General features: G+C 34.3%; 1 protein-coding gene and 2 non-coding genes across 4 annotated transcripts; 1 reads left to right on the plus strand and 2 right to left on the minus strand.

Annotated features, from left to right (window-relative positions):
- Positions 1-4,515: 4,515 nt before the first annotated feature.
- Trnav-uac (transfer RNA valine (anticodon UAC)) lies at positions 4,516-4,588 on the minus strand. The gene has a single exon. It is a non-coding gene; the product is annotated as a tRNA-Val (tRNA).
- A 653-nt stretch (positions 4,589-5,241) lies between these two features.
- Positions 5,242-5,314, plus strand: Trnav-aac (transfer RNA valine (anticodon AAC)). Its single transcript has one exon. It is a non-coding gene; the product is annotated as a tRNA-Val (tRNA).
- Positions 5,315-5,939: 625 nt separating this feature from the next.
- Positions 5,940-13,868, minus strand: LOC138336523 (procathepsin L-like). Of its 2 annotated transcripts, none has more exons than XM_069286044.1 (10): positions 13,749-13,868; positions 12,088-12,294; positions 11,418-11,570; positions 10,519-10,661; positions 9,699-9,851; positions 9,452-9,484; positions 8,554-8,742; positions 8,003-8,168; positions 7,530-7,635; positions 5,940-7,152 (listed from the first exon to the last, which is right to left on the minus strand). In XM_069286044.1, the coding sequence occupies exons 3-10, from the start codon at positions 11,566-11,568 to the stop codon at positions 7,053-7,055; spliced, it is 1,041 nt and encodes a 346-aa protein (XP_069142145.1). In that variant the 5' UTR covers positions 11,569-11,570; positions 12,088-12,294; positions 13,749-13,868; the 3' UTR covers positions 5,940-7,052. The 2 variants fall into 2 exon arrangements, with proteins under 2 accessions (XP_069142145.1, XP_069142140.1); XM_069286039.1 differs by having other exon boundaries at positions 13,549-13,864.
- Between the last annotated feature and the right edge of the window lie 1,690 nt (positions 13,869-15,558).

Here is a 15,558-nt window from a genome sequence, read left to right on the forward strand (position 1 = left end):
TTTTGGTTAAAATGATTTAAACTATTGACAATATATTTTAAAGGCAATAATTGTAATGGTCTCAGTTTTTACACAAACGTTTCTAAAATATATTTCCCTAACAATTTCCAAGCTAGAGTGAATGAAGTCAATTAATCTATTGCTTTGTGTATTTATTGTGACTATTTTAGTCATTTACTTTAATCTTTTTTTTTTCATTACAAGCATCACTTTTCTTTTATTTCGTTGTACATATATACAATAATGATGTGTTGATAGGTCTTTCAAAGTGTACTAAAGATGACCAGTGGTCGGACACCTGACGCAGTCACGTAATTGGAATCTTTATCCGCTGCAGGATTTCCACATGGAGGTCCATCTCTTCACCGTGTCCGAAATGTCCATTACTATAAAGTCATTTCATAGCTGTTTAGAATAGTTTAAATATACATGTTCTTAACACACTCTTTTGTTTCATTTTCATTTGGGAGAATTAGACGTATTGACAAATACTTCGTACTACCTAAGTTAAAAGCAGACAGGTTTTATTCATCCAGGATGAAATCTCCGCCATCCCCACGAGAAACATTTCCTGTTATAGAAAATACCTCAAGTTTCGGAACTCGATTTCCTGGTAATACAGCTAGTTAGGTCCAAAATATAATGTAACAATCTTTGTTTGGTCAGTCAGAATAGCTTCAGAAAAAGTCGTCAACAAAGTCAGAAGTAGCAATTCACTGATGTAGAGCTGACTCTCTTTTCAGGCAAGAACATCCAAATATTGACAATTCTGTTACAGAAAAAGTGCCCTGTTTGTTGTAGTCGGTGTTGTTTATTTTTAATAATTTTCTCTTCATATAAGAGATCTGTTAATGCTTTTAAAATATATTTGAACATTTTCGGTAGTGATTTTGTCCTGAAGTATAGATGATGTAACAGGCGTGGCATACTGCAGGTGTGTTCTAATGAGAGTTGTATATAGGATAAGGGAAATTTCAGCGCTCATGAAAGAAAATGTTCTGAATACAAGTCCAATCATCCTATTTGCCCTAGTACATAAGCATGGACTGAGAATTTTAGGGATTGGTCTATATATATTCTAGATCTTTCTCTGACGAAACTATTTGTATCTGCGAAGTAATACCATCCTGTTGAAGATGGTATTAATGGTTTCCCTGAGTGGTTCTTGCCTCCAGATATTTACATTTTGACGTATTCAGCTTCTTCAACCATGTTTTTGTCCATTCACACATTTTTTGATGTTATCTTGGAGAACGAATCAGTCAACTTCTGAGTGAATTCCTTTGCATATCTTGTTATCATCTGCGAATAGTTTGATGGTACAGTTGATCATATCTGGCATGTCATTCACATAGACAAGAAAAAGTGTTGGCCCAAGGACACTTCCCTGGGGTATCCCGCTTGTCAGCGGTAGGGGGGCAGACAAGCTTCCATTAAACTTTATTCTCTGTGTCATGTCCTCCAGAAAGGCTTTAATCCATGCTAGTAATATTCCTCCTCTCCTATATTGTTCTAGTTTGTAAAGTTTGTGCGACATCTTGTCAAAAGCTTACTAAAGTCCAAATACAAATGTATATAATGTCTACATTGCTTCCCGAGTCCAATTCACTTATCCTTCCCTCCATAGATTTGAGCTGAGTTATACACGAACTGCCTAATATAAAGCCATGTTGGTGATTTGACAGGAGATCTAGGTATAATCAAGTATACATATATATATATATATATGAATGATAATGGGATGTTTGAAATGTACATAAATGATTAAGAAACAAAAGGAGTACAGACGGGAACGTTTAAAAAACACAACCTTACAATCTTATTGAAAAAACAGAGATGAGCAAATATTAATTCTCTGATGGAGTGAGTTCCCACAACAAGGAACATGGGCAAGTCCTTGTATTCAAAATGACAACAGAGGAGATCATTATATCGTTACAATCTTTACCAACCTGTTTATCAACCTGTTTATCTTGGACCTACATGTAGTTGATTTCTGCTTACACAATAACGTTGGCTTTTGGCGCAATGTAAAGTATAGAAGATGAAACCAAGATGAAAAGCAATAACATTCATTGACATGTTATTGTCATGGTTTGAAAAACATAAATCAATATTTAAATTTGTATCGTCAATTTTAATATTAGATAATAAGTTAAGTCAAAACAGCTCCCTGATGGACTCCATAATTCCAAATCAACATTTCATTTACACAACAAATTCTTTATAAAAATCTGTTTCAAGCAAGCTGCTGTCTAAGGGACTGTTTGTTGAAGAATATCATTCTTGATTTGGCAGTGTCATTTTGATATGCTACGGAGTCTTCTAATATTACATAGATACATAGATTTATTCTGACAACATACATGTTAACATGTACAGGATTTTTTATAATCCTATAATAGTCAGCTCTTAGAAATTCACGGATTTATTTTTTCAGTGTATAAATACTTTAGTGGCTGATTTTTCCAATGTGAATCGAGTTCATATTCAAATTGCTTAACTGTCCTAGACTGAACAACATTTGATGGGAGACTGTTCCAAGTATTCACGACTCTCTGGGTAAACGAGTGTTTTCTCACGCAGCCTTGAATGCTCTTTGTACACTTTCAAATCATGTCCGCGGGTACTTGATCCCTGGTTGATTGAAAACAAATCTGCGACTTCTTTATCGTATTTTCCAGAAAGTATTTTGTACATTTCAATCATATCCCCACGTGACCGCCTGTATGCTAACGTTGGAAGTTGGAGTTTACGCAAACGTTCTGTATATGGCAAAGTTGAGAGACCTGGCACTTGCTTTGTTGCTCGACGTTGAACGTTTTCTATTGTTGTTACATGCTTTTCCAAATACGGACACCAGGCTTGAACAGCATATTCAATATGAGGCCTAACTAATGCCGTGTATAAAAGTTTAAAACTGCTCTGGTCCATGTATTCCATTGTCCTCCGCAACACTCCCATGATTGAATTTGCTTTGTTGACCTTTTCACATATATGTTTGTCAAAGGTAAGTTTATCATCTATGGTGACACCAATATCCTTCTCCGAGTCAACAAATTTTAAAAATTGGGCATTTTCCTTCAGTCTGTATCCATATTTAGTTGTATTTGAATATCCCAATCGCATCATTTTACATTTGTCTGGGTGGAAGCAGAGTTTCCAAATATCTGACCATTGGCTTAATGAATATATATCATGTTGTAATATTTTGCAATCCTCTTCATTTTTTATTGATCTAAAAGCTTTCGTATCATCCGCATACAGATAGGTGTCTGTCCCGGTACTTGTTACATCGGGCATATCATTTATATAGAGAACAAAGAGAAGTGGTCCCAACACAGATCCTTGTGGTATCCCGCTTAAAACTGGATTCCACTCCGACGTTTTGCCATTCACTACAACTCTTTGTTTTCTTCCAAACAGAAAGGCTTGGATCCAGATTGAAAACTGACCACCGATGCCATATTTTGCGAGTTTATGTACTAGTCGGCCATGAGGTACTTTGTCGAAAGCCTTCATAAAGTCACAGTATATAATATCCACGCATGCTCCTTTATCCAAAATATCTGTCCATTTATCCATGACATTGATAAGTTGAAGAACCGTGGATCTACTGTCTATAAAACCAAACTGAGCGTTACTAAATAGCTTATTTCTTTTCATGTGACTCATTATTTTATCCCTTATTATTGATTCTAATAATTTACAAACAACACTGGTCAGGCTTACTGGTCTGTAGTTTGAAGCCTCCATTCCGATCTCCTTTCTTAAATATTGCCGTTATATTAGCGCATTTCCAGTCCGCAGGTAATTTCCCAGTGTCGATTGATGTTTGAAATATTAATGTTAGAGGATGGCATATAATATCGCGTGTCTCTTTAAGAACTCTAGGATGGATCATATCCGGTCCAGGTGATTTTGAAATTTTCAACTTCATTAGCTTCTTCTGCACGACTTCTGGTGAAATATTTAATTGAGTGATCGGTTCCACATCAATCTTTTCAATATCAGGTAGTGATTTATCTTTATCTTGGGTAAACACTGTCTGGAAAAAATTAGCTAGTACATTTGCTTTTTCATCATCTGTTGTAGTGATATCCTCTTTGTTATTATTTTTGTACAAAATGACGTCTATTCTCTAACACTTTATCATTTTGATATTTGATGACAGAAATATGTTTATTTCATGTGTCTTTGAAAACCAATTAAGTTTATCTATCACTATTGCTGAAATGATAGAATGTGTGATGTTACTTAACGATACAAAATTCATTTATGGGAAGGGATTTAGCTTGGAAAATAAAATTATCTGTCAATTAGTAACGTGTTTGTAAAGCAAAATTGATATTTTCACATTTAATTATGCTATTATTACACATAAATTATCAAAAAGTGTATTTAACTAAACCTACATAAAATATGATCAAACAGATTTAATAGAGGAAAAACAAAATTCTTCAATTTAAGTTACACCTTAAAAAGTGAAGTTTAAATGCATACAAAAATAGTAGGAGGTTTCGGCGAGGTTCGAACTCGCGACCTTCTCCGTGTAAAGCAGACGTGATAACCACTACACCACGAAACCGATTTCTCAATGCAATTGCCAGATATGTTTGACATCAATAGTATTTGTTTCACATTATCTTCCCTTGAAATTATCTAACTTGAAAAGAAAAATATTTGAATTTATTTCTGTTTTGAAAGAAAGCTGGGTTTGCATTCGTTCTTTTGAATATAGCAAATCATATGTATATAAAATATGTGTGTCTCAATTCTTCTATTAGATAAATGTAAGTCAAAACAGCTCCTTGATGGACCCCTCATTTCTAAATTCCAAATCGTTTCTGTCTGGGAGTCTGCTTATTGGAGAATAGCATTCTTGATTTGTCAGAATACAGACATATTTGACCAAGTTATTCTCGATTGAAAAATTAGTAAGGCAGGACTGTCCAATTTCCATCATGCTGTATGTAATTTCAGCCTAGGATTACCTGGTACTGAATAAGTTTTACAGCATGCTATGTAGTAGTTATCACGTCTGCATTGCGCATGTACATTTCAGAGTTCAGAGTATGCAGAAGTAAACACATGTTACTGTTCTATCAATATAATAGATTACGACGGAGTGTACTTGCAGTGAAAATCAATGCCGTCTGATAGAGAAACACGTGTCACATACAGACAATGTAAATTCATAGTGTGTAAACACTTACTCATTTATCTTTATGTGAGTATCAAGGTTCCGTGGTGTAGTGGTTATCACGTCTGCTTAACACGCAGAAGGTCACGAGTTCGAAACTCGTCGGAACCTTCTAATATTTTTCTAGACATTTATTTTGTATTTTTGCTTCTTAATTACTAAACTTTTATATTCTTCTTTCAAACGTCACTTATATTTATTTCAAGAATGTCTCTATATCCGCAACATATATCGACATGTAAAACTAAACATCAATTATTTGGTGTGTAATCAGATCTTGGCTCTATTTATTTATATTCAAAGTTCTTACTAAAATTATGCGTGATATCCATGTGATCTACATATATGTCTTCTTTATAGTAAAACTGGAGGCAACAGAACAAGTAATTTTAAAAATCTTTTGATGTACATCAAAGAGCCGTATAACGGTACACTGTGGTTGACTATGTGGCTTTGAAGTCGGGCGTCGCTCTCTCTGTAGTCTTCAATGAAGCCTTTGTAGGCCTGTGATTGGTTCAGACGTTTTCCCCGAGCTACCTCCAGTTTAACTATGAGATAGTCCAGGGGTGTAGAGATCGTAAGTGATCGGAACCCCTGGAGTATCGAGGATGGTGTTAATATACAATTTATTTAAAGAATAGAACAAAAACCATTGCTTCGGACTGCTTGTTCAAGAGATAGTTCTAAGACCTTATGATGTAGATTTGTTATCACGCTACACAAAACTGACGACATGTTATTGTTTATCATTTACTGATTGATGTTTCATATATAAAATGACAAGAAAACATCAGGTTATCATAATAACATATTGATAATCTAATTATTTGCATAGAGGCAACAAAACTTAGTCATGACACTAAAACACATTGATATAAGGATGCATCTTTAAAATAATGTAAATAATAACAATGTTTATATTCGTTTTATACCATTATTGTGAATCTCATGATATAATTATTGTACCAGCACCACCAATCACTAATCCAAATCATACTTCACAAATGGAATAAACAAACACATAAATAATAAAACGACACTTTACACAACATGTTATATATATAATTACAACGTAAGAACCAATGAAAAAGTATCGTTATATAGATATTGGAATTATTTTAGTAAATGTGTCTTTTTCGGTATTTGAAATTTGATGAAAAGACTTAAATTAAAGGTATTTTGTTTTTACTCCTGTGACATATATCGCACAAATTAAAAAAAAAATGTGTCGATAGTGTTTTGTCTATGTAGAATGAGTAACTGAAAACATTCCATTTTTTTTCCTTTTGAAGCATCAGATATCAAATAAAATCAAAGATTACGACTTCTTCACCAATACTTTTCGTATTGTTATTCTAATCCTTTGTGTTGGAGTTTTTCCTTGCAACATTAACTTCTATAGATACATGTGTGTAGAAATTTTCTTGATATGGTTGAATTTCCCATGCGTCGGAGTTTTCATTTCAGCATTAAATTTTTTAACATTTACATCATACAGTTGAAAATCTCGAAATCGTATGACTCAAACAAATTATTTTAAGAATCGTGTTGTTTTCGACTTGTTTAAACCTTCACATATTTGAAGTCGTATGAGGAATAAGAAGAGGCTTGTATTCGGGATGATTCTGCTCGAACAATAGGTTGGTCATTGGCCCTACCTCTAATTCACCATTTTTGTTGCGTTTTTTCGAACACAAGAAATAAGTCTAGTCAGACAAGAGGATATTTGGCCCTATCGGCTTTTCCGAACACAAGAAATAAGTGTACTCAGACAAGAGGGCAACTGGCCCTATCGGCTTTTCCGAACACGAGATGAGTCAGACCAGTGGGTAACTGGCCATGAGTCCACTCAGACCAGTGGGTAACTGGCCATAGTGGCTATCCCACACTGATTGTCTTTATTCCTGGACATCATCACATAGCCATTTTCTCCCCACTGCGTGCCCCAACTGAAGCATCAAATTAAACTTTGTATAACACTTAAGGCTTGTATTATATTTATTCAGTATCATTTTACGTTAATTATGAAATACGCTTACATGGAACTGCAAGGCTGTAATATATAATTTACATCACATAACCTATTTACCTAAAACAATAAGAAAAACGTTGTAAAGGACCTCTTTCACAAACAATAGAAATTTCCCCACGAACCAATTTTATTACAACTAAAGAGATCCTTTTAAAATGTCATTGTGCCATTTTTTTAAATTGTTTTCAATTTATTGTTCAGATGGAATTTGGAGGTTTAACTATTTTCTTCCAAGTAACAAAAATTCAGTTAAATTTAAAATGTTATTATTTTCGAGAGTAAAATGTCCCTTACCTGTTTTTCACTATCCAGATATCATTGCCGTTTAGGGTACCATAACCTGCAGCCAACACACCGTGGTCTAACAGAGTAGAGCTACACGTCGGCTCGTCATATACACCTGGTTAATGTAAAAAAAAGTGTCAATTATAGATAGATGATGAACGTATTATATAAATTGTGGAAATAATCTATAGTTATAAACAACTAATCATTGTATGGCACAAAAACACTGAATATTACATTTTTGGGATGTTCAAGATTTTTATTGATTCACTCAAATGTGTTTCTGAAGACGTGGTATACAGAGAGATGTAAACAACGCTATATTTTTGCTATGCTGTTAAAGTCACCTTTAACTTAATTAGTTCTCCAATAGCTTATCAGACTCTTTCGGTGTCTGCTAAACAAAATAGTATGAAAATAACATTTAAACTTATGGGAAGGAAACCATTTTTGTCGTCTTAAGATTTAAAGCTGTTTCTTACCTCCGGCATACATCTGAAAGGAGATTTTACTGGCGTCTATGGCAACCGATATAGGTCCTACAGAAGCCACAGCCTCCAACAACTGAAGCTCACTGCCTTTGGGTATGTTGACAAAGCCAGTACACTTTGTTACCACCTTCGTGGAATCGTACATACATGTTCCATCCTGTGTAGTACAAGTAATAGACATTATTCAAATAAAAGACAAACTGCGTGCAATACACTTGAAGATAATAGAAATTAGTCAATATAGCATATAACAAAAATGATGACCGTACATACAAGCTTTGAAAGGCGTTCATTTTATTTCAAGAGCACTTCATTCATCACCTTATTTAAATTGACCAGTCAGATTTTATCCTTCAATATATCTGACTTTTCACAGAAAGACTAGCATTTCGCTGAAGAACAACTAAACTGTGCATTATAGTCCTCTTTTAGACAAAAGCATGCAGATTCGTCGACTGCGAACATTTCATGATACAAAAGTGCTTTAAAGCTTCTTTGTGAATAAAAAGCTGAAATAACTAAATACAGAGCGGGATACCTACCATCCCGGTGTACGGGTAGTCGGCTTCTGATTCTATTCCGTTGTCCTGTACGTATTTGAAAGCATTGTCCATCAGCCCACCATTGCAGCCCTCGTTACCGTAACTGGTGGAACAGTCATTTAACTGTTGTTCACTAAACGACGTCAATGTTCCCGACTTTTTAAAGTATTGCCCCTCCAGAGATCCGGTCTGAAATGATGTAAAATATTTATTCCCCAATTCATATCGTCTATTCCTTAAAACACCGATCACATTCACATAAAATAAACTCCTAACCGACTTTGATTTCGATTGTTTTTATTTACGAAAATTATCATTTTCCAGAAATTGATGCGAAATTCCCTCACATAAGTACGTACAAGTAGTTTCAAATTATTAAAGCATTAATTCGTATCCTCATTTTTGTCTTGAACCAAAAATTTCAAAGTATAGACAATGTTTCGAAATATCTTATTAATATCTAAACAGCACTTATTTTTATTTTTACATGGGATTTGCAATTACTACATACTAGAAGATACATTCATTATCATTTAGTGGCTAAATTTTGCCCTAATTAGGAGAAAGGTAAAGCATGGTCTGTTTTCATACTGGAAAAATTACAGTAAGTGTTGCTTTGGTTTTTATTTTATTTTATTTTTTTTTTGTTTTTTTTATGAAACACGAAACACGAAATAAACATACAAAAGTCATGGAGTTTATTCTTAGATTCGCCTCATTTAGGATTTATTTCGGTTTTTGACCCGAAAATTGACAAACCTTGATTTTCGTCTCATCTGGGCGAAATGAAGAAAGGGCATTTATAGTGGAAAATGTGAAAAACCTTAAAGTGGAAAATTTCAACGTTAACAACGGTCGTGTGTAAGATTGTGTTTGTTTATATTGATGGTTGACTCACAGCACTGAACGCCCAGCAATCCCCACACTGACCCTGTAAATCAAAGGATATAATCAATATTAGAATCAGCCTCACAACTGAACGATGTTTTCGTCATACAAAAGTGTAATAAAGTTCGTGTGAAAAACAAACGTTAATGATAGGTGTTGATAAAAAAAGAATTGTATTTCAAAGATGAACCACGATTATATCATTAAAATGTTCAGCATGTCATTCTTTACTTATTAAAAAAACACGAACTACTTACCTGGTTTTTCACACGTGTCACGTAGCCAAGCGTTCTCCAATCAACTTCTGTCGGTGCCATGATGTTGTTAGGACGTAGAAATGTTGAGCCCATGCTTTGGTTAGTTTTCCTATACATACTCGTCCCGAGCCACTGTCTATATTCGGCAGAGTCCTGTTATCAAGTGAATGAAAAATAAACAACCTTTGACATGTACCGGTGGATACAAAATGAGAAAATGAACTACTATTATATGAACACGTTTTAGAAAGTATGACTTTGGCTTGTATAGAATAGTACTCCACCTGTAAATGATGTACATTATCATTTCCATAAATGTTAATTTCATTAATTGTACTATTATCAGTGTTAAATTGACATGAATTTAAAGTCAAATATGGCTATAGAGACACATTTATTTTAAAACCTGTACTCATGTATTTGCATAATGTATGTTTTTACTATTTTGACAGGGAAACAGTTTTTTTGTAATGCCGGATATCACTATATGTAACATAATGATGAAACCGGTATAAAATAAAATGGAATTCAAACGGAAAAATATATTTAGTGACTTTTGAATTACGTTAGCACACAAAGGTAATTTAACCGTATGTTGGTTACTATATCAATATGACCCCAATAACCTCATGAGTACATTTATCACCGAGTTTAGTCATGCTATCATGAAAAACACCCTTAAATGACCATTGCTGTTGAAAGCTAGCAAATATATACATGAAATATATCCAGAAAACAATATTTAGATCGATTTTTGTATAGAATGGTTAGCTTAGTGCTGGTTGATCCAGCAATGGAAAACAGGTTATGACAAACTAACCATGTCGGTGAACTGGTTGATTCCGAGATAGAATGTCTTCTGTCCAGACGCATAAAGCTTGTTGTGTTCCTCTATTACTTTAACGTTGGATGTAAATATCTTAAATCTCCTCAACTCCTCTTCAACAGTCGGGTAGATCTTGTCTACAATGTTAATCAATAATTAATAATAAATTAACTACCAAAAGTGATATAAGTTAACAATGATGTTAATTGTAGAAAATTAGTAATTGACCGGGATCCCCAACTTATGATAGATGGTATAAGACTAAATTATTTGTGTCTGACCCTTTATATTTATCCATATTTATCATTGTATTGTCCTCATTAGGCATATTTGTTTGAATACAACATCGTTTGTATTAGTATCTTTGTAGCTTGTAAATATATTATACCGTTGATTTGTGTGTGGGTGTGTGTTATTCTTATACCCACCCAATACTTTTATACCCGTTCGACTTTATTGATACTTAAAGAATATAGCATATATTCAATCATGAATACCATATATTTGCTAACGATAGCGTCAAATAACTTTTGATATAAAACAAGAAGTAAAATAGAGAACTGGTTTTATGAGACCATCAAAGCTGATGTTAATATGATATGCATCAGAGAAACACAAAGAAGCAAATACCAAAAATGACATAATGGGATTCCTTTTTTTTTTTTTTTTTTTGTGCTCTCTATTCCCTAAACATCCTTTCATAAAGTATCCAGTTTGCGTGGTCGAGAGAATATTCCGAAGAAACCCGTCCTCGTATGATCCTAGAATTACTGGCCCAGTGGTGGAGAGTAAGAATATAATGATGGTGATATAAAAATCTATAATAGTGATGGCGATGGTGTTACCCTAAAGACGATCAGAAAGTAAAATCTCAATAAATATTCAATAGTTACTGTAGGTCTGCTGGTATTTAACGAAGGTGACGTCATACGGTGAAAGGTTAGTGGGTACCACTGTATCGCTTTGTTGTAACTGGTACCATTCGTGGACGTTTGGTGCAGCGGCGGCAACCGTCAGTAAATAGAAGAGAGCTGGCAGCATCATGTCTGAAAACGGAGAAGGAAGATCTCATTATACTTCCTGGTCGTCAGAGAAATATTAAAATATATGAATATGTAATATATAGAAATATTTATAGTTCAACTTTTCATTGGTAATATCTCATCTGAAATGATTTATAATGGTCATTCCTATAAACGTTAAAGGAAGATGAGCGAACACTTTCCATTATGAATTCATTATTAATGTATACAGTCAAAAGTTTTCATGTAGCGTCCAATGTAGTCAAAATTGTCGGAGTATGGCCAATTTATTGCAGTGATTCAGCTTATCAAAGAACATTGCTAATTGATATCGTTTCTTTGATTATAAGACGTCCAGACTAGACCACCATCTCAATTGTAGCGATATTAGTTGAGGGGCAAGTGTTACTTCTTGTGGTGCAAATGATCACTGAATCGCCTTATCATTAAGAGTCTAAATGTTCTGAACGTGAGATTGTACCTAAAGGTTGATTTATATAACTTAACAAGATGACATTCCCCCTTTGTGTTCATGACTTACCTTTAGTGATTCCTCCGTCCTTGTGTGTCCCGGAGAGGCGTACCAGACTGGATAGTTACAGATGTGCACCTTCCGTACGGTATGTACAACACTGTACCCTCACTTTGTCTTGTGACTATTTACCAGGTAAATTACACCTGAATGCCCATCAATTGTGTCTTGTGACGCTAACTGGGTACACACTGCATTGTCAACTTCGTCTTCTTTCTATCATCGGAATGGCAGGTATCTATCATTATTTATAGTGTAATAGTTTGTGTGAAACATAGGTAGGCAACTCTGAGCATGTTTTTTACGTTGTATGTTACAATTGAATGATACTTTTACAATATGTATAGAATGTTTTTGTTTGAGCGTTTTCTTGTTTTCCCGAAAGTGTTTGCAGAGATATAGAATTTCAATCACGGAAGTCATGTGAGCTACAAAAATTGGCAATTTGCCAGACGGTTGAAAAACCCTGTTTATTCTAAAATTAGAAATAAACGTGATTTTTAAAACCTGTGACGGTTTGGTTCAGTGTAAGCAGTCAGAACAGACAATCAAAACTCACTCGATGACACTAAGTCTGGTGCGTTAATAAACAAACAATAATTTTTTTTGTATTCAAAAAATAAGACAGGTTTCTCGTTATTCAGTAGGTTAAAAAATACAATTTGATTGATTGAGTCAGAGTCACTTACATATATTAAAAAGAAAATCACCGGAGCAACCCATTCTAGTTTTCACAATATGTATGTTATTAAAATTATTATTCTGAATATCACCAGACAACCTGCACAATAATAACCTGTGTTTACACTATTATACATCGACATTACTCAGCAATACATATGTCCGTATAATGTTTCAGCGTGACTGGTTACAGAAGTACTGGAAAACCTGACAAAGAGTTTCTGAACCATAGCTAAGCTTTATATGCACATATATCACAAATACTCTAGACTTTAACTTAGGCATATATAACTGGTATTCACTGATCTTGACTGTGAAGCTTCTAGAATTAAATTTCTATCACATGATCGTATATGACGCCATTTAGAATAGTGTCGCCTGTATTCCTCCTTAGTGTTCTTTAACATAATGAGTCCGCAAAACTCCAACAGCTTTTCAGTAACACAGCTTTCACTTATATCAGTTTGTAGTCCATTTAAAACCAAATTTCAGATATGAAATTCAATTTTCATGTCAATTTCATTTCATTCTGTTATCCGTGATGAAGAAATAGGAAACTGGCCATAACATTTTAATTTTGGGCAGCCATTTTGTTGATAATTTTGTAAACATGTAATGAAGTGCCGAATTATTTCTTTTTCGTTTCATTTCCACATATAACATTATGTACCAAAATTTATAACTAAAGTAGAAGGAACTTTGTGCTTTTCAATGCAAGAATATTCCTCTTAACATATGAAGGAATGAGGAGTGAAGTACGACTTATCAAGAGAAACAAAAAAAGCTTACACTGCTGTTGATGAATTCTATCCGCTTCTTCGTTAGGCAACTACGACATAGAGAACTGGGAACTACTGTGAAAAGCATTGCCAGGTAGATACCAACCCTCATCGGTACTTTCGACCCCTTTTCCACGACGTCCTCTGATTGGTGGGTCAGCACTGATGACCAATCACCGGTCGCTGTTTTCGGTCCCGATATCTACTCACCACGTCTGTGCCATAACCAGCATGATACAGTCTCTGTCTTCTCTGGTACAGTCTTTATAGCTTTTTTTCTTTCTTTGTCCTGTCATCCCGACCTTCTGTCACAATATCCATGTTGACTGTGCGAGAAAGTATTACACCAACACCGCTATCATCGGTACACCGGAAATACATGTAGCTACACTCGAAGCGATAGCACAAATCACCGATAATTTAATCAATGTTTTAGCTATATAAAATTAATATTGCTTGTCATTTCGTGGTTAAGGTGTTTCACAAACTATTCTAGATTCGTTAAAGGTATAAACTATGTAAATTGAATGAGTCACTATAAAATTATTAGACAATACGTATGGTGTACATGGCGTGTACTTTCGGCGAGATGTTGAAATCTGAAAATAGTTTCATTTTATTGCAAATATTCGGCTTGTCTGATCTTAAATGTATATTAGCAATATGTATAATTGCTATATTATTGTAATTAGACCGATATAACAACATTATGTGTACTATAAATGCCGTTTTCAATACGTAATTTAGTCGTGTTGTGTACGGAGTATAGACATTTCAAAATAACATGTGTACGGAGTATAGCAGGGAAGGTGTACGGAGTATAGCAAGTTTAAAACATTTTAAAACGTATTCGTTTTTTGGAATTTGCTATCTTTAAAAAATAATCATAGTTGGATTAACAATCACAAATAAAGCATTTATTTGTTGATTTGATTAAGGTTCTTTGTAATTTTCCAGTATTGCAAAATATAGCAATATCATAACATAACTTAATTTTTCGGCGTATTGAGCTTCTTGAAATTCTCAAAACCCAGCATTTTGCTTATTTAAATGATTTTTCATACCCATCACAACAATGATAAAATGATTGTAAAAAATAATACCAATTGTGACGAATATCAGTATGACAACACTTGCACCAAAACCGTAACCTTCGAACGCCGACGCCAAAGTGATTCCATTAGCCCCCTCTCTTCGAGAGCTAAAAATGGAAACTATAAATGATATGGTATTGGTAATAGTGATGCTATTGTAGCGGGATTGGACTGGGTCGATCATCGGTCACCAGGTAGCTCAGTCAGTAGAGCACTCGGCTAGTTTTCGGAGGGTCCCGGGTTCGAATCTCGATCTGGCCGCTACATTTTCTCCTCTCCTGTTACACTATACAAACACTGGGGATATTGCATGCAATTTGAATTTATCCGTCCATTTGGCTGTTACATTTTCTTAAATCCGCCCGTTATCAGTATAATTCAATTCATTTCAAAATATTTTATTGAGCATAAAAAGGATTGGATAACAGGCAGTACCAATATTGAATATATATATATTAAGTATTCATGGCGCCCTCTATTTATCTTCCTTCCGGATGGGATTCATATCAACTGTATGTCCAATCTGGTAACAGTTTATTACTTTCATTTCCATTACGATCATTCAAATTCAAAACTATACACGTATATCCTTTGAATTCCCCGCTTGCGCTAGTATTGACGTCACCAAGTTCAATAAACGGAACAGCCATATCATCAACGTCTGAATATAGTTTAACACAAAACAGTTTGAAACAAGCGAACAAATGAAAATTATGCGATGATATTTTTTAATACATGATATTTTGTCAATACGATAATACTATTAGATTTCATAGACCGCACTACTTTAAAACTAGTCAAACCTCGATGATTCGAACTTCGATGAATCGAATTTCTCGCTGTATGTTTGTAGATGTTTATAGCGCTTTCGGTTCCTCCTTTTTAGTTTCGTTTTTATTTTTTATTTTTATATTTTTTATTTCTTT

Source organism: Argopecten irradians, chromosome 1 (genome assembly GCF_041381155.1).
Source record: "Argopecten irradians isolate NY chromosome 1, Ai_NY, whole genome shotgun sequence".
In the NCBI taxonomy this organism is placed as follows: Eukaryota; Metazoa; Mollusca; class Bivalvia; order Pectinida; family Pectinidae; genus Argopecten; species Argopecten irradians.

What these genes read in the sequence shown, in the direction of transcription:
- LOC138336523 (XM_069286044.1), bottom strand. Translation starts at nt 11,568, where the DNA reads ATGATGCTGCCAGCTCTCTTCTATTTACTGACGGTTGCCGCCGCTGCA. An exon ending in TCAACCAGTTCACCGACATG is followed by an intron (nt 9,852 to 10,518) that starts GTTAGTTTGTCA and finishes ACTTGATAACAG; the next exon opens with GACTCTGCCGAATATAGACA. An exon ending in ATTGCTGGGCGTTCAGTGCT is followed by an intron (nt 8,743 to 9,451) that starts GTGAGTCAACCA and finishes ACATCATTTCAG; the next exon opens with ACCGGATCTCTGGAGGGGCA.